We start from the raw sequence: 19,152 nt of genomic DNA on the forward strand, positions 1-19,152 counted from the left end.
TATAATAGGTTTTTAAAAATATATTAAAGTTTATATAATTAATAGATATAAAGTATTATATAAATAAATATAATAATTATAATAAATTTAAATTTAATTAATATTATATAAAAATTTTTATTATATATTTTTATATTTTAGCTTATTTATTTATTTACTATAATCACTAGATATGAATTACTTTAAACTTTTTTTAAAACAAGTATATAATTAAAAAAATAACAATTATACAATATTAAAAATCAATTATATTAATATAAAAAAATTTTTAAATCTCTATTCTATAGAAAAATAAATATTTTAAAAATTTATTATTAATAATAAATTTAAAAATATAAATTTAATGCTCTATGATCTAAATATAATTTTTTATATTTATATACTTTATACTTTTATCTTTCTGAGAAGTTTTCATAAATTGAAGCTATTTTATATTCTTTAATATTGCAAGATAGTTAAAATGTCAAAGTAGAAAAATTTAGCAATATACAAAGCTGCTATTCAATTTCACAAATTAAGTCTTTAATCAGTTGATCAAGAGATGTCAGCTGACTATGCACAGTGCTGCTATCTTAGCAAAAGAAAAACAAAAGCTGAGAGCTGTATTTGAGAAAGAAAATTGTAAGAGAAAACAAACTCATATATTTGTAGCTCAGAATAAAGCTCTAATAGATGAGAAAAAATAATTAGAGCTCAAGCAGTTGATCAAACTATATAAGAAAGAGTAGAGAAGTTGAATTAATCATCTAGAAAATAAGCTTCATGCAGCAAGTGTAATATAATTAATCATATTGCTAAAGTTTATTAGAAGATCTAAAAAATAGATCTATATATTTAATATGAGAAATTCAAGTTGGATGATTGCTTAATTTCGCAATTTGCCAAGTTTAATTAAAGAGAAGTCATGAGAAAATGAATTCACATGAGAAGGTGATTCATTACAGTAATTTGTTACAAATCATAAGATCTTGTCAAAATACTCTCATGACATCATTAATTTTTTATACTTTATGAGTGATTTCTCTGCAGTATTAGTACTTTTCTATATTTATGACATCATAGTAGAGATGTTTTCTCTATTCTTATATAAGATATTGCAGAGATTTAATCTGCAAAAAAGTATGAAAATTATATTGCTAATGATGTTTAAAAAAATATTTCTACTTTTTCTAATCAAATAAAGCAGCATCTTATCATATTTTATATAAAAAAAACTTGATAAAAAGCCTATATAACTAATTATCTGATTTATCATTTAGAGAATCAGTAATTTATTCTCAATATATTTAAATTAGTGAAATATGTGTACAATTCTCTATACAATAGTTTGTACTTTCAATTTTTAGTTATTTTTTCTTTTTGTAAATATATACTCATTTGCTTTCTTAACTAGTCAAACTTACTTTTTTAATTTTTTATAATCAACTTTATGTAATAGTTTAATACTATTGACTTTTGTTTCAATACTGTCTCATTACATACTTTAAATTTCAAATTAAAATTATATATACTGATAACTATTAGTAGTTTAACTCAAAAGTAAAAGATTTTATTGAAAAATAAATATGTAACTCTATTAAAGTTTAATTTTTAAAAGTATTATTCTGTTAATTTTAATAATTATAAAATCCAAAAATGAGTTGAAAGATACTTTTACATAGTTGAAGAATAGAGAAAGAGTTAACTACTTTGCTAATGTAATAGAATAAAGTTCCCTCTCACTGATTGTTCTTTAAAGATTGCAGTTACACTGAACTAAACCTTAAGATAATTTGTTAGCCAGACAATAGTAATTTATAAAGGAACAACATTGGGATTATGAGAACTAATTTGTTGGGACTCGGCATATTAGCTGGCCCGTTGCCACGGGAGTCCGCCACGCACGTGATTCCACATAGAGATCAGCTGCCCCTCCCAATTCAGGAGAAATAACCACTTGAGCCCTCCGTACTCCGTACTCCGTAGCCGAAATCTAAACTCTATGTGGGTGTGGGTGGAGACACGTGATTAGGGCAGCCCGCAGTACCCACCTACCAAACCAACCAACCACGCTGCAACAGCGCTCACTCGGCTCTCCCCTCCACCGCGCCTTTGCTGGCTCGGTTCAAATCCTTCGAGTCCGCAAGAAAAATTAATTACAACAATCAGACACCGATTTCCCCGAACGGGGATGGGCAGAGCAATAACTGTAAAATTCAAAGCTGAAAACCACACCACTATCTGTTCATTCTTGTATTCCTCTTACACGCACTAACGTGTGTCACAAGATCAGACTTGCCTTCATCAGCGAAATCAACTGACACAGGCTTTGCTACGGGCTTCATGGATCCCCCGAGCAGGCACGTCCTTCTCATCGTATAATATAGTGTACTGGCCGCCAACCCAAAGATCAACGAAGAATCTCATCTCTGGCTTCACTGTTCTGGTCATTGGTGCAAAATGATGGACATGTCATTTGATAGGGATTCTCGGCCCCCCCGCCCCGCCCGTGGGTATATCAACCTTTCCTACAGCCGTAGTTGGGGCCTGTAGTTTGTCTGCCATTTCCAAGATGTCAGATGACATCAACTCCCTGGGGGCTTAATCTCGATGATCTCTCTTTGTGAGGTCTTTGTGTGGTGTGGCAATGAGCTCCCGAACCAGAGTCTAGGACCAGGGTATCTCCACCAGTCTGGTCGCTAGAACAGGCCTTCTCCGCTGTGCAGAATTACTGCTCGACAAAGCTATGGACCAGGGGCTGAGCCGGTCTCCTCCTTGTCCTTATATTTATCATCGCCCTTCAAGGCAGGACATTTTACACAGATTTTGAACCAACATTTAGAATTGGATGTGGCCTGTCTTCTGGCAGTGGTAGCATGTTTTGATTGCATTGCCGCCTCTTCTTTCGGGGTTGAAAAGTCTTCTTGAGCTTTCTCATCCTTCTCAATTTGATCCATATGGTTTCCTACAAAGGAGGCTCCCTCCTTGCTAAAGAAGTCCTTAAAATACATAAAATTCTCCGCTTGATATTCTAGATGAATATACTCAGTCCTGATGGCAATTAAACAGTTGATAAAATGCCTGAGTCAGATTCCTTTGGTTTCACTGTCATTTCAATCTTCTTTCTCAAATAGCCAAGTTCTCTGGACTGCAGACATCTCAGTGAAGCCATTCTGTATAACAGATCATAGAGCATAAGCAAAGAGTATGCCCGATTGGTAATTCCCTTCGTTCACCAAACATTTGTTGGCCAATGCCCCTCCTGGATGTGAAGATCACACCGAACGGACGGACGGAACGAACGCGCTATCCGTCATCAACATTCCCTCACTAATCTCGCAACGATTGGATCAAACACTTTCATTTACCAGATGTATGATCGGACTATCATTCTTCCGCCCTGATCCACATACTATAAATTCAACTCTTGAATTCACTCTCACGAATTCTCCCTTCTTTTCCTCCTCCAACAAATTCGTCCTTTGTGTATGGGGGAGTGCTAGTACGTGTTCTGTAGCACGCCCATTACAGTATGAATTCGTTCAATGATCGTCCTTGAATGGGGCCTGAGAGCCCAAGAGAAGAGAGATGAAAGGAAGTCGGACGCGAGCATCTGTGAGAATTGATATATAAAAATGAATTACGAACCTCCCTTTGAGCATATGCCAGTGGGTGCTTCCACTGATAGCAGTGCTGATCTTTGAAGACTGGTGCAGCGCCAGCTGCATGAATTGAATCATTCAGCATTCAGCACGTCACGCGATGAGCTGGTGAAGGAATGATTCCCCGTCCTTAACTAGTATAAGAGCAATCTCTCTCTATACCTCGCCCGGAAAATCAAAAGCAGTTGTCCAAACTCAGTGTTGATGGTCCTGTGATTGGTTCCCTGTCAAACCAAGTGTGATATATCCCATAGTCGACTCGATGAGGACGCTCTTGTGAAGTTCCAACTATGGATGGATTCCCACTCGAGGTGCTACACCTGAAAATGTGTTTCGTCAGCTTGACGCGCTCTTCCTAGATCCTACGCATAAAGCCAAACACCATCTTGGCGAACTACCTTCCGGAGTTTAATCGTAAGCGTTTTGGAAGCTGGAGGCCAGAACTGGGGCGACGCTGTCAAGATCAATAGGCTGAGCAAGAGCCTGAGTTTCGAATTGCTCAATCGAAGCGTAGGATGTCGGTCATCAATTGAACAGTGATCTCTCACAGTTCCATGCAGCTCAGGGTCGCTGAAATGTTTCATTCACTCCATCACTCTGTCACCACAGCCTGCCCCGAGCCGGAGCCCGAGCCAATGGACTGGAATCCCCCATGTGAGTGCAGGCCGCCCGAGAGTTCCGGACGTCCCCGGGAGGGATATGTTCGACCGAATAGCGTGAGGTGTCTGCATATGATGTTGCCACCCGGGCATTTTCGCTGCACTGGAGTGCTACCCGACAGCCAGCTCCTGCAAGCGAGTCACCGAACAATTCTCTGAAATGGATTTAGGGAGGGGTGGTGGTTTGGGGGGTTGGGGTGGAATGATGTAACAGACTAATGCCTGAAATTAGTAACTCCTTTCATATGAACATTCACTCACTAATCTAGCATGATCGGATCAAACACAGATCAAACTTGGATCAAACATTCATTTATAAGCTGAATGATCACACCATCCTTCTGCTGCCCTTCAGTCTACAATTCCCTTGCAAATTCACTTTCTTGAATTCTCCCCTCCCTTCCTTTCCGTAACGAATTCGTCCTTTATATATGGGATGTGCTAGACTGTATTAAGTGGCACACATATAGCAGAATTTTAAGATATTATAAAAGGAGATTTAACCTACAGGTGAATTTCTGATTATATATAGTTGTAAAGTTAAACATTTCTTTTTCATTACAATTATTACATGTTTATATCAACATTATATTGATAGTTTTATTAGAAGACTTTTGTTTTTATTTAATACAGTATTAGTTTTAAATTACTACAAAAGCATTATTTTTTTATATTAAATAATTTATAAAGTTAATTAAAAATAATAAAATAAATTATATTAATTTTTTAATTTATATAATTTTTTTACTTATTAAATTATTAATTATTTATATTATTTTTATTAAACTTATAATTAAAATAAATTTAAAATAAATATTTAATTATATTTATATAATATAATAATAATAGTTATAATATTTAATAATAATAATTAAATTTAATAAATAATTAATAAAAAATATAAATTTCAAATATATATTAATAAATTAAAAAATAAATAAAATAATTATTTAAACTTATTAATATATATAAATAATAAGAAATTAAAATTATAAAATATTGATATAAAAATTAATTTTTAAGTTAAAAAATATAATTTAAAGTATTTAAATAAAAATATAAAATATTTATAAAAATAATTAAATTAAAAAAATAATTAAATTAAAATTAATATAAATTAATAAATTAAATAGTTAAAATTAAATAGTTAATAATAATTATTAATTAAAAAAGATTTAAAAAATATATAAAATATATAAAATATATAAAAAATTAATATAATTAAAATTAAAATTAAAAATAAAATATAATTGTTTATATTTTATTTAAAAATCAATAAAAATAAAAATATTAATAAATATTATTAAAATAAATATTATTAAAATAAAAATATAAAAGTTAAAATTTAAAAATATTATAGATTAAATCAAAGTAATTATTAAAAGTTTAATTATCAAAATAAATAAAATAAATAATATTTAATATTTAAATAAAAATTTAAATATAAAATTTTATTAATTTTAATTATTTTGAAATAAAATTATATATGATAAATTAAATATAATAATAATAATAATAATAATTAAATTGTATTAAAAAGTTAAAACCCTTTTAAATGTTTATTTTATAGCTCAAATTTCTGAATCTTAAATATTCAAAACAGGTTTTTAATCTATTGGAATAAATTTATTTAAATCTAATCAGATTATTTAGAAGTTAACTAGGTGAATATTTAATGGCGAATATCACGTTCGTTCCTTCGATGGGATTCTCCATCCGGGAAAGTAAAGGCTGGCTACGGTACGGAGTATATACAGGCTAACTAGATCACGCGCCGCTGGCGGAGCGTCATCAACCGGTTCAAGACCAGCCAATAATATTTCAAAAAGCTTTTAAGAGTCTTGGATCACATACATCGACTGCGGGTATGCTTGAACATACAAAGAATACTTATACTTTAATCCCAGGATAACTTGATTTGACGTTGTTGAGTGTAGATACTTCAGCTAAAAATATAGTTAGTTGAGCTTCGGCAATTTCGACGATCCCTTTGGTGGTGGTGGTGGTGGTGGTGGTGGCGGTGGTTGATACGCTGAGCGAGGAGACTCTCCTTTGCACCCTAACCAAACCAGGCAACATTATTTCCTATCATAGTTTAGCACATGAAAAGATTTGCAGCTTGTGGCGTCGCCCCGTCCATTGAGGCTTTTGCCACACCAGTGTAAACCGCACTCAGAATAATCAAAGGAACCAGGAACCAAAGACAAATAATCCATCTATCCACGAAGTAGACATTCCTTCACTTCGCCTCATCAAGACGGGTTTCAGCCGCTCCCATCTCGGGACCATCCACAGTATTCCCCTCATGCACGGCAGCCCAAGCCTCAGTGTCCGCTTTCGACCATTTTGTCCGGTTCTTGCTCAAGAACCGCATCCTCAGATAACTTAGCACCCATACGAAACCAAAGAGGAGAACCAGGATGCCTGCGACTCCGAAGACATATCCTGTCACACGGCCGCTGCCTCTGCCAGAGGAATCTGGGTTGAGGAATGGATATACGAAAAAGCCCTGTGTCGCACGGGTGAGGTATGCGACCCCTAAGTAGAGGACGAGGAGGAGGATTAGGAAGACGAGATGGAGCAGGGGTGGTGGAGGCGCAGTTGAGCAGATGATTTCGAAGAGGGAGAAGCAGGGCGTTAGGATGTGCTGGGTCACCTGTGATGGGGGCATATTTTGTTAAGATTTATGCGAGGTTTACGTGCCGAATTGGAGTTGGAGAGAAAAGAAAAAAGAGGAAAATTAAGGGGGAAAAGAAGGGGTACGAACGTTTGCCCACGCCTGGAATGTTAGAGGGAACCAACGACCCTCGTACAGAAAAGACCAAAATACCACCATGACGAGGAACGGGTAAACGACGACGGTGGTATAAAACAAGCTATGCAATGCGCGCAGCCATCGTGGCCATTTGTCGAAGAGAACCGACCGCCCCTTCCATCCATACAGGTATGCATGAACAGCTGCGACTAAGAAGTACACCGCGACACCCACAAAGGACATATTTGTGAAGTAGCTGAAGGACCGCACATTGAGACGGTTGAGGCCATGGGTGCCTTGCCAGCCGTAGACGACGAGGATGGTTACAAAACAATAGACGTAGATTATAGCGCGGCAAACAGCCAGGGTAATCGGGGTGAATACCCAGGACGTCTCGAAGTGGTGGAATTTGTCATGGGCCGGATCTACGCCCATAAGAGAGCGCATGGAACGCATGCTGGACGGGGGGTTCTATCTATTATTCTATGGGTGAATTGCTCGCGGGGTGTGGACTGATAGATGGTAGAGAAGGGAGATTTGCCGAACTAGAGCACCCTCCGGCTTTTATAGACATGCCTTATATAGGTAGACATGAGGTAACTGGATTCATGGTAAGGTCGAGAAAGTCTATTAAACAACGGGTTTATATGAGCGCTGTGATGTTCACAAGAGCGTCGGTGTATACAACCTTAAGGAGTGAATCCATGGATATCTAGTAGCTTCCTTGCGTGGTAGTGGGGGTGGTTCTATACCCGCGCAAAGCAGCTCCCCCCAAATTCTCCGGAGAACAGAATGCGGGGAAATGTTTCATTTCTAATAAGGTTGAAAGGACGGAATACCGGAGAGCTATTTTCAAAGATAGCACCAGGAAGCCGGAAAAAAGTGAACACGACAGACACACCGTTAATGTGGTTTACCCTGAACCAGAAACCTTATAGTGCTCAGTACCGACGAATCGGGAAATGTTGATAACTATACTTGCCCCTTATACTGTTAACCATTCCAACATACAAACATTTGATGCTTCAATCAATCAGGTGCTTTGCCAGAGCCGAGACAGAAAAGAAGCTTTGATTTATCCACGATGACTCTATTTCATCAGTCGATCATCGATCATCATGCCCAGGCACCGCTCTCGCTGCCCAAGAAACACTTCATAACCAGCACTCCTTCGCCACTTCGGCGAACTCGCTGAATGTCATCGGAGCTTTCCCAGTCACCCTTTCTACAACATCATTCACCTCTTCCAGCTCCCTATTCCTAATGGGGATCTCGAGGCCCGCCAGCATCTTCGCATAATTCTCTGATACACCAGTGGCGCTCATCAGCCAGGCTACATAGTCGGCTTCGGATAAGCTGACATGAGTGATCTTCCTGCCGAGAACAGAGGACAGAATATCTGCTATGTCGCCATACGACAGCAGCTCCGGTCCCAAAATGAGATGATCTGTGTTATGCGGGCGTTCATCTGTCAAGGCATGGAAAGCCACACGGGCAATGTCGTCTGTGGATACGAACGGGATCTTTCCCTCGCCCGTTGATGAATATATTTTGTCTTCCCCTTTAATGAACGGGAGGAATTGGGCTTCGGATACATTTTCTACGTCGAATGCAGGTCAGTTAAGTCAAAAAACTTCCCAATCACCGTAGATTATCATGGGATGGGAGGCAAAGGAGAACGAACATACGCATAAACCAAGTCGGCCGCAACACTGTCCACGCAATCTCCTCCCCCAGCCCAGCCAAATATTCATGCACTTTCCCCATCAGCGGCCCACCCTTCTCGAACGTGCTGGCACTCAGCAGCACAAACCTCTTCACCCCCTTCTCCCTCGCAAAGTCAATAAATCTTTTGGCCAACGGGAATAAATCTACGACGGGCGGGGAGACAATGTACACCGCGGAAATAGGGCCCAGCGTAAAAGCCGATGATGTCGAGGCCATTTCAAACGGCTGTCCCCAGGTAGATTCATCGAGCCAGTCAAATATTGCCTGTTTGTGGGGGGAGGGTGGGGAAGTGGTTCGTGATGCGACGATGAAGGGGATCTCCGGGGCTCTGGTGGAGAGAATCGAGGCGAGCCGGCTGGAGGTTTTTCCGCGTCCGCCGAGGATGAGGATGGTCATTTCCCCCCCACCCCTCAATTGTATGGTAACTATGTATGAACTGTGAAACCTTGGGTGATAAGGAGATTATGAGATGAGAGAGGGGTTAAATGGGGGGAAGTAATCGAGCACTTTGGAGGTCTATATATACCCCAGCTTGTCGTCATAGTTAATGCCAACCCCATCCCGCCTTCATTTCCTCTTTAGGGCGCTCAGAGGATGTGTGCATTGTGGAAAAGAAAGGTTATCCAATAGTTATATAACTAGTTGGAGAGTTAGTGGCTTAATAACTTTTAGAGCGGTTGCTTTTAAGCATACTAGGGGTTGATATTATAGCTAGAGAGGCCCTATTAGACCACTCGTCCAGGACAAGTTATTGATAAATTCATCATGCTGAACGCCCTTTTTCTCTCTAATAATTCTCCAAAGGCTACTACTAGTAGTTTAGAAAGGTAACAGAAAGATGATCAAGTTTCCCTCCCCGAGTATTGGTAATCTCATAAGTCCGCAGCCTAAATCCGAAGATGAAAACACACTCAACGGTTAAGATGGTGGATTTCAAAATCCATGGAGTTAAGGCGGTGGAACAATCCCTCCGAAACCCCTGGCAAACAACGACGTCATCGGACATATTTTGACTGTAGCTGTTTGAAGAGGGCAAAAGAAGGCCAAATTCGGGACAGAGCAAGGAGAATTGAGCTGGGAAACATGAGAACCATTGCAATAGCCCCATTCGATATACCCCCCAAGTCGAAGGACGGGAGCCTATAACCTATAAGTATTCAACGGATACCCACAAGAGGGGATGCGATTTCCCTCGTCAAGAGCACTGAGCTGCATCAGCCTTCGCATCAGAGGCTCTGACTGAGGCCATTTCGACATCCATCCGTACAAATGGCGTTCTATCAAACTATGGACTATCTCCTTGACAGGACCAATATCCACGATGTCGTCACAAAGCTGGTGAGTGAAGTAACCCACGAGCAAACAAGAAAGAGAAGGGAAAGGAAAGATCATATCAGACACACCAACCGCATATTAGAAGTAAAAAAGAGACAAGAAAATTAACACACAACAACAACAACATCAACGAGAACAGAATTTCTATCTAGATACCTATCAATGGGACAAGCTTATTGACGAAGTATTCATCCCCAACGACCTCATCATCGACTATACGCCATCACTTGCCAACGAGGCCGTCGTGACGACAGCGACGCGGACGGTGGGACAGTGGAAAGGGCTTATGGACGGGATGGACACGGCACAGCATATTCCGAGGTGCGTATGATACAACAAAATACTAGATGAGAGAATAATGGAGTGGTTGGTGGCGGTTTCGAGCAAAAGGAGACTTTTTTTTTTTTTCTCGGTTCGGCCAACTAAGTTCGTCAACTATGTAACATGATTACTATGGGCTGACTGCCAACTGCCAACTGCCAACTGCCAACTGCCCACCCAGCGCTCTGCTCATCAGCCTGCCCCAACCGGGGCCCGAGACGGACGTGCCTCAAACGGCTTCTGTCACCTGTAACGTGACTGTGACTCTGGTTAGGAAAGACGCGGAGGGAGGCCCGCAGCTTTCGAACGGGGTAAGGGCCCTTGTCGCTTCTAACTATCTATCTATATCCCCCCCTCCTTGTCCTTATTCGCGCCATGACGGGTTTTCCCCTTTATTTATATTTTTTAAATTTTCCCCGCCCTGTTTGGTGATTGGAAAGGTGGGACCCTGCGCGACATTGACGCTGACATGAAGCCTCCCGGTCCGCTGTGTTATCAGGGCCGCTATGATATTGAGTTAAAACGGGTGTCGGAAGGGGGAAGCTCTGGAAATCCATGGCGGATCACGAGGCTGAAGGCGAAGATCGCGTGGTTTTCGGGGAATAAGAAATTGCTGGGGCTTGAAGATTAGGTAAACAAGGGGGTGCGCGGATTGGACGGCTGACTATTAATAGTGAAGGGAGAAAAATAGAGCAGTGTGAACGAGAGGATATATTCTCTCTCCTCCCTGTTCCCCATCCCCAACTCCCTTAAATACCCTGTGGGAGAGCGGCTTTGGCTTTGGGTAGGTTACATGCATTTGTTCGTGAAGTAGTTAACGCGTGGGCATGGCCCAACTCTTTTTTAAATACAAAGACAGATGCCTGCGAGAGGCCTTCTCTCACAGGCAAACAATTTATTGTATTAATTTTATGTTTTACCCCGCCCTCGTCTGTTGTTGCTGTTGTTGTTGTTGCTGATGCTGATGCTGATGTTGCTGTTGTTGTTATGTTGTTGTTATTGTTATGTTGTTGTTATGTTGTTATGTTGTTGTTCTTGTAATTTGTACGTATATCCAAATAACACGTATCGACATTTGAGCGCGCCTAGAAGTAAACACAATGGCACCAAAGGATGAGAGGCTGCAGACGGTAACTCAACTTTGTACTGCACTGGGAATATACGCATGCATCTAGAACTGGGTTCTCAGGAACAGACCAATCGTTCTCTCAAGGTTGTACAGTTGAGTGCAGCTTGTACAGTAGATGATTTCCAAGACTTGGAAGATCCATCACCCTGCCGTTCTTCTCAGACAACCAATTATATCTCAACAGCAAGTAATCTGTAATTCATCTCATTTAACTATTAACCTGGTTTGCGTCAACGATCCTGCCTAGCGGGCCCTTGCAAGATCATAAAACCAACCTGCTGAATATGCCTAGAGAGATCAAGGATTCGACATCATCTGGGCTCAGCTGCGATGCACACTGCGGAATATCAATATCTTCATGAAATCTCTAACACTGTCCACCGTAGCCATATATATATAGAGTTATATATAGTTGTATATATACACTGGCATCCCGAATAATTCCCGTGTCCAGCAGCTGGGGTTCAATATGGCGGACCGCTCTTGGCCGCTCTTGGACCGCAGTAACTAGAGCACGGCTGCCCTTGGTGGGGCGGTTTGGTGGCGCAGACGAAAGAGATGCTAACCCTTGCTCGGCCGGCGTGAGATTTCAGAAACATGGATCTCTTCTTCTTGCCGTTTGGCACAAGGGCTCTGCCGTCCCCCCCAGGGCAGCCTGGTGATTAACAGTGGGAAGAAGTTGTTTCCACCACTCCAAGTCTTGATCCGATCAGTTAAACCAAGGTATGTCTGATTTTAATCCTTGGATTTTCTAGAACCATGGAACGGAACAAGGAACAGGAACGCTTCTTCCTCTTAAGTTTTTTTTTTTTTTTTATATTATTTTATATTTCGGGCAAGAAGAAAAACATCCCGCCTCTTTTGTCGCGTTAAACTTATCACAGCACCCGCCCGCCCAGTCCTCATCCCCGGAGCGGAATCGAGGAAGCAGATCTTTAATTGGACAGCAAGTGGTCAACCTGTTCCTTCGTCTGGAGCCGGGGGCACCGTGGTATATAAATAGGACACAACCCACTCGCTAAGCTGTAAATCAGGAACAAAAACAAATGGAAGGCCAGGAAATGCTGCCAACAAATAACTAAGCCAGCCAGCCAAAAACTGCCGTAGAGTAGGCAATGGACAGCTAGTCAACCCATATATGACATCAATCATAAAAATCAACAGCCCTCTAGGTCTTTGTTAGGTTTGGGCTTGTTTAATTACATCCCTATCAAGACTCGGCGTTGGTGGTTGCCCCCTTCAGCGTTCGCCTTCTTTCAAAATCTCACATCTCCCGCTTTTTCCTTCTCCCCGGCTTCATCCAACTTCCTCCCAACGTCACATTTTTACGTCTCCGACTGTCACTTCGACCTCTCCCTCAGAACACTTCTCGTTGTATTGCCAATCTCCGGCTTGTTAACTTGAGATTTACCTACTTTTGTCCATCCTTTCTTAAATCTTTCGGGTCTCTCTCTCCCTCTCACTCACACACACACACACATTCGATCCCTTCAAAAACGTCAACCAACAGCTTAACCAACAGCCCAACTTACACAGTATTTCGCCACGCGCATCGGAGAGACCATAGCTTCTCTGTACATATACGCTCAGCTTGGCCACCACTTTCGTTTTCTGGATGACGGTGTCATCCTAAATGACCCCAATGTGGTTGAACCGAAGGCCCGTCTGCATGATCTAAAGAAAGAAGCCGAATTTGCCCTTCCCCCTTATACAGCAATAACCCAGCGCTTATACTCCCACTATCACAAAAAGTTCCAGTCCTTCAATCTCTCGCCCAGAAGGAGGGGGGGGGGGAAACACCTTCCATCTCTACGGTTACCCGGATTCAATTCTTCGTGACATACGTTCGTTAACCCACCATGACCAGCAATGGCGTAGCCGACTCCAACCCCACATCATCCCCGCGCATTTCCTATTTCGACGGAGAAATCCCTCCTATCCTGTCACCCCTCGATGCATTTGCCTTACAAGGACGGCTGTTAGCCAAACAGCTCGATGATTCTAATAAAGGAGACAAGCGAATGAGTCGCTTACCGCCCGCAAGCGTTGCCAGTTCCCTATCCCAGCCAAGACCTGGCTATTTCAGGATACCCTCCGCGAGTGAGTCGACTAACACGGTGCCTGTCAGTCCTGGGGCATGGAGGCATGGTCCCAATGGAGAAGTGGAAGAGGCTTCCTTCAGGCCAAAATCTCAGCATCCCCTGCTTGGGAGGATATCAGTGCAGGATCTTGCTTCCTATCCAGATAGTAGTGATGGCAACCACAAACCCTCAGAAGACGCTCCAGTTGTTCCAGCAATGCCGCCCAGTGTGTTTGGCTTGCCTCGAGCAGAATCACCGGATGAGGCATCGTTGTTTCATTTAGATGCAGAAGATGAATCACGGAATCAAAGAAAACCCTCAAATACCGCTGTTGGTGTTTCAGCAGCAACACATGGGGAGCCAAACGGCAGCCCCCAATTGAAACGGAATGCCTCGAACACCCTCGCACCTCCCGCTTCCTCCTCTTTGCGGCATTCAGGAAGCCCCGGGATGCCTCAACACGAGAGTTCCGATGACGATTATTTCACGAGTTCAACCATGGGATCAACCTTCTCGAAGCCCAGGAAACTCTCCTCAAGCAGTGCCATGTCAACGCCTCATTCGCCAATGTCTCACTTTACTCGACCTGGTCCCCGATCACCTTCCCCAGGTTCAGAAAATTCCACCACGCCCAATCCACTGCCACGCCCATCCTTAAACTTCTCACGCCCCTTAAGCAGATCCAGTACGAGTGTTTCTATATCTTCCCCTTCCCTCCATTCGCCTGAACAGCGCGAAGAATCTCAACCGCGGGCCATGAACAGGGACAACCGGCCTTCTCCAATTACGTTGCCGAAATCGCCTGATTCAACTGAAGACGAATCTCTAGGCTCTTCTAATCCAACGACTTACATCTACGCCAAATATTCGCTCCCCCGGGGAAGATCTGTTTCACGGAATAGCCTCGGGCTCAGTGGGCTTCAAACTCCACATATCGAGTGGAATGAGCCGCTTTTCGAAAGTTCTTCACCTCCAAGTGCTTCTGGGAAGGAAACATTCGAGCAAGCACCCTTATCGCCTCTTGCGACCTACACACATCCTCCTTCCTCACCATCGCCGCTAAAACAGGAAACGCCCTTGAAACCAGCGACACCACCAGAACCCGAACTCCCATCTAAACCCTTGCGTGTGCCTAAAACTAGGTCCCCACCGCGTAAGAGCCCGGGCAAACTTGTCAAGCGAACTGACTGGACTCCTCCGAAGCGACATAAATCCTTTGACCACGTAGCTCGAGAGACTGTGCCGCCGGCCCCGTCCAACTCACATAGCAAGCTTCCTACCAGCACACCCAAATCCGACGAGCAGGGTGAAGCCAAATCCACATCCACAGAGTCCAACACCACACTCCGACCTGATACAAGCCGTGATGGAGTTCCTCCGCCAACAACCGCTCTCTCCGCTGAAGACCATGTCACAAAGGGTATCCAGTGCCACGAAAACGGCTCCCTGAACGAATCCACCTACCACCTCCGCATCGCAGCGATGCAAAACCACCCAACAGGAATGCTCTTATATGCCCTTGCCTGCCGCCACGGCTGGGGCATGCGTCCCAACCCGCGAGAAGGCGTACAGTGGCTCCGCAAAGCCGTCGACTGCGCTGCGCTGGAACGCTCGAACTCGGGGGCTGAGCCTTGCGGGAGAAATATTGAGGAGAAGACTCGCCGGGCGCAGTTCGCGCTTAGCATTTATGAGCTTGGTGTTAGCCATTTGAATGGGTGGGGGATTGAGCAGGATAAGCCGCTTGCGTTGCGGTGTTTTGAGATTGCGGGACGGTGGGGTGATGTGGATGCGCTTGCTGAGGCGGGGTTTTGTTATGTTGAGGGGGTGGGGTGTAAGAAGGATTTGAAGAAGGCGGCGAAGTATTATCGGATGGCGGAGAGCAAGGGGATGAGCATGGTCGGGAATAGTTGGTATGTTTTCTATTTTGGATATATGTAGCTCTGTATATTCAGGTTTTTGTTTACAGACGTCACTCACTAATTCTCTCCCCGCTGTCAAACAGGATATACAAACCCAAGTACATGTCGGATGATGACAGCCTGCCACCTGCACCAAGCCTCTACTCTGCGACGGGCCAGGAGAAAAAGCCCCACAACAAATCGCGCAGCCGGAGCATTTTCGGGCATAAGACATCCAGTGCTGCACGTAGCGTGCATAATGACTCTTGAATTTGAAGATACCCCCTAATATCTGATCAGATATACATGTAATATTTCCACCGCTTGCTATGTTTCTTTTTTGTCAATTTTTTTTGTCGTTATTGTTTTCCACGAACTCCCTCCCTTTAATGTTTTATATTCCCCTTAAAAGTATTTGCTTTGCGGTTGGTCACTTTATACATTCTCATATTTGCATGTTTCTCTGTCTATTTCACTCTTTATTCTTCTTGGTTTACTCGTTTTTACAAAAGGATTTCATCGTCGCATATATTTCATCTACCATTATATTCCCCTTTCCATGCTGCATATATCTATCTTTTTTGTATATCCGCAGCAACTTTTGCTTTCTATCTTCTTCTCATGTGCCAGCTGCGCGGGCTTGTTTTATCTTAATGTTTTTTCTTTCCCTCCCTTTTCTATCCTTCTCATCTTCTTCCCCCGCCCAATCTCTTCACATAATTACCTTTGGCTTTTTTGAACAAACTTGCTATACTCCCCATGAGGAGTGAAGGAGCTGGATGTTGGGAAACTACATTACATATCCATTTTATTCCCCCATATATATATATATATATATATATATATATATATATTATATATTATGTTTTCCATATACTTCCCTTTTGCATACCCGCAGGACACCGGAAGGAACAGGCTCATAGGACAAGGGCATCATCGAAACTTTTATAAATATTATAATGATTCATAATTTTCACTACTAGATCTTCAATTTTGGCCGAGACTATTTAATTATAACAAGCGTGCATTAACGGAGTACAACATCCATGGATTGCTAGTCAGATAACGTTTTCTGACAAGGTTGATAGACCCCGTTCTTATCTGGAACAGCCAACCAAAACCTGCCTGGTATGTATCTGTTCCGTTCCATGTTCTTCCTCCCAGGGGAAAAAAGGATGAGTTTTCCAGGGGACTCGACCCGGGCCGCCGGATGCGGAGCTAAAGGAATCTCTCGCGGTAATTTTTTTTTTTGGTTGACTAACCTTAACGATAATTTGCGGGCTAGTAACTGGCTTCCCCGAGCCAGAACCTGAAAATAATAATAATAATAATAATTCACTGGTTGAATTTTGGCGCAGCTTTCCATTTTCCTGATACCTGCAGGGCATGCATGTCGTTGTTGGGTCGGATTTAAGGGTCGGCTTGCCGATGGGGGGAGGGAAAGTTGTGGATGAGGAATATTGTAGAAAGAATACATACCAAAGTTGACTGTCAGTAACCGCAAAAGAACGATCCATGTCGGAAACTTATTGATAACAAATAAGAAAGGTCCAGCTGCATTAACTAACTTAGCATCTATCACTTAAAACAGTGCCTCTGCAGGGAGCTCGACGGACTGTTGGACTGCTGAAACCCCATTACTTCGAATCTGGCGGGAGAACTCTCCCAGCAATTCTACCTGGGGGATTTACTTTTATGATCGGGCAAATTTTTTAATGATCCTGCACGAATATACAAGACATAAGCTGCATTTACTACACAGTACGGAGGAGTCTTGGTTCGGACAAAGCACAGGTTCTCAAAACTTTGAAAACTTGCCGACAGTCCGAACTCGGGATCATCTTTTTGCAAGTCGGCATGTGATTTTGTCAAATTGGGGCTGCTGAGTATTCCAAGCTGTGTCCAGCGTTTTCTGAACCCGTTAAACCCTGTGAACAACAAGGTTTAAAAAAAAAAAAAAAAAAAAATTCTTTCAAGGCCTTTTTAAACTTCTTTAACTTCAATCTGGTAGGTTGAGGAAGCGGGGACAACTTGACGGGAAAAATTCATGGTTTGGGTAAAGTTTTCCCCGCTGGAAGGGAAATGGTTTCAGCGCGTCGGCTTGGGGTTTCTCAGCGCCCCTTACACCCACACCCCAAAAGGCAGTCAGGGCAGCTCCAAATTCCAAGCAGGCTTAGCTAGTCAACTCCAGTAATGGGTTTGACGGGCTTTGACCCGCATAGGAGAACGCGGTGGAGACTTGGAATGTTTTGTTTTTGTTGTTGTTGTTGTTATTTTTTTTTTTTTTTTTGGTTATTTGATGTGAAGTCTCCACCTCATGTTCTTGGATTAGGTGGAGAGTGACGACCTCCTTGTTCTTTTTGTCTTTTTCTTTTTATAATTTATAATTTATTTTTTATGGTTTTTTGATGAGGACAAGCATGAGGACTGAATGATGTATCCTTTCTCAGCACCCATTCCTAGGTTTAAAGCTGAGCTGTCCATATCCTTATGTCATATGCCCGTTCAATGATATGAAGTACATGTTGGGAACGATTCTCTGGCTGAATATCTCAACAGGTTTAGCTATTACATGCCAGTGAGTAGGTTAACTAACTAGTTAGTTAGTTGGAGCTTCTTATTAATAATAGCCTTCCTCTCTCCGCGAGTCCGATCAAAACTGTGAGGCAAGGGCACAGAGACACACGAGCAGTCGCACAAGCTATGCTGGCGAACCCGTTTCCCGTCCATTGGCAAGGGCAAAAGGGTTTCACAGGCATGGTAACTAATCGCTTGTTAAACGTTGCATGTTGCGCGCTGCGAAATTGCGGGAGAAAAGATCTCGTCCGTTTTCGATCCGAGGGATAGCTATGCACAGGGAATCAACCACACATACATTTACCGTGCATGCGTACGTTCGGTGAAAACAAGCCTGGGAGGTTTAGAGATTTGACGCGATCATGCGCACGGTTTCGGACGATGTGAAGGAGGAAGGATTGTCGTCATGTACGGTTGCAAAAGTTTTTTGGAGTTTTTGCCAAATGGGGGGAAAATAGGATCCTTGGGATGCTACACCTAGTTTTGTATGGTTCGCCACTTCACAAGAACTTGCGGAAAGTCGTTGAGAAGTTGAACATCTTTAAATTCTGCATTTCTCTGCTCTGCTCTGTTCTTTCGTTGTTCTTGCCGCTATTCTTGCTGCCGTGCTTTCTCGACATTTTATCCGAGTTTTTTTGGCTTTCCATTTCTACATATCCGATTCTCGATATCATCGAGCACAATCACTGTTGGATGGATTCGATCTGGAGCTAGCGAGACAGGGACGAGATTATATATAGAACTGGCCCCTGGGTGAGGTAACGTAATGTAAGGATGCTCCCGCCGATCATCATCTACGTTTGGTCTTGAGTTCGGGAAGGCTGAAACTGAGGCTGCCAAACTCTCCTTTTCGGAAGATGCATGTGGTGTTGATTATATGGGGATCGGATCATGGAATGTAGTAGTGCCCAGATATGGATGCAAGAAGAACCTTGGGAAAGTGGGAGTAAACAGATCTCTGATCACGATAGTCCGGGGGTTGTTTTCGAGGGGTAACACTCTAAAAATCTCAGTGTTTCACAGCTTTC

The 19,152-nt window shown here is 42.4% G+C and overlaps 6 protein-coding genes across 6 annotated transcripts; 2 read left to right on the forward strand and 4 right to left on the reverse strand.

Moving 5' to 3' along the window:
- Positions 1-2,723: 2,723 nt before the first annotated feature.
- On the reverse strand, positions 2,724-2,936 carry PADG_07737 (uncharacterized protein; the record flags this gene model as incomplete). The annotated part of the gene is made up of 1 exon (XM_010764720.1): positions 2,724-2,936. The coding sequence occupies one exon, from the start codon at positions 2,934-2,936 to the stop codon at positions 2,724-2,726; it is 213 nt and encodes a 70-aa protein (XP_010763022.1).
- Positions 2,937-6,539: 3,603 nt separating this feature from the next.
- On the reverse strand, positions 6,540-7,511 carry PADG_07738 (uncharacterized protein; the record flags this gene model as incomplete). Its single annotated transcript, XM_010764827.1, has 2 exons — positions 6,540-6,956; positions 7,068-7,511. 2 exons carry the CDS (start codon positions 7,509-7,511, stop codon positions 6,540-6,542), a joined length of 861 nt encoding a protein of 286 aa, XP_010763129.1.
- A 698-nt stretch (positions 7,512-8,209) lies between these two features.
- Positions 8,210-9,179, reverse strand: PADG_07739 (uncharacterized protein; the record flags this gene model as incomplete). The annotated part of the gene is made up of 2 exons (XM_010764828.1): positions 8,210-8,655; positions 8,744-9,179. The coding sequence occupies 2 exons, from the start codon at positions 9,177-9,179 to the stop codon at positions 8,210-8,212; spliced, it is 882 nt and encodes a 293-aa protein (XP_010763130.1).
- An 873-nt stretch (positions 9,180-10,052) lies between these two features.
- On the forward strand, positions 10,053-11,070 carry PADG_07740 (uncharacterized protein; the record flags this gene model as incomplete). Its single annotated transcript, XM_010764721.1, has 4 exons — positions 10,053-10,121; positions 10,258-10,439; positions 10,621-10,750; positions 10,915-11,070. 4 exons carry the CDS (start codon positions 10,053-10,055, stop codon positions 11,068-11,070), a joined length of 537 nt encoding a protein of 178 aa, XP_010763023.1.
- Positions 11,071-11,355: 285 nt separating this feature from the next.
- PADG_12347 (uncharacterized protein) lies at positions 11,356-11,958 on the reverse strand (the record flags this gene model as incomplete). Its single annotated transcript, XM_010764887.1, has 2 exons — positions 11,356-11,415; positions 11,905-11,958. 2 exons carry the CDS (start codon positions 11,956-11,958, stop codon positions 11,356-11,358), a joined length of 114 nt encoding a protein of 37 aa, XP_010763189.1.
- A 1,469-nt stretch (positions 11,959-13,427) lies between these two features.
- Positions 13,428-15,817, forward strand: PADG_07741 (uncharacterized protein; the record flags this gene model as incomplete). The annotated part of the gene is made up of 2 exons (XM_010764829.1): positions 13,428-15,559; positions 15,652-15,817. 2 exons carry the CDS (start codon positions 13,428-13,430, stop codon positions 15,815-15,817), a joined length of 2,298 nt encoding a protein of 765 aa, XP_010763131.1.
- Between the last annotated feature and the right edge of the window lie 3,335 nt (positions 15,818-19,152).

Source organism: Paracoccidioides brasiliensis (assembly GCF_000150735.1).
Source record: "Paracoccidioides brasiliensis Pb18 unplaced genomic scaffold supercont2.12, whole genome shotgun sequence".
NCBI lineage: Eukaryota > Fungi > Ascomycota > Eurotiomycetes > Onygenales > Ajellomycetaceae > Paracoccidioides > Paracoccidioides brasiliensis.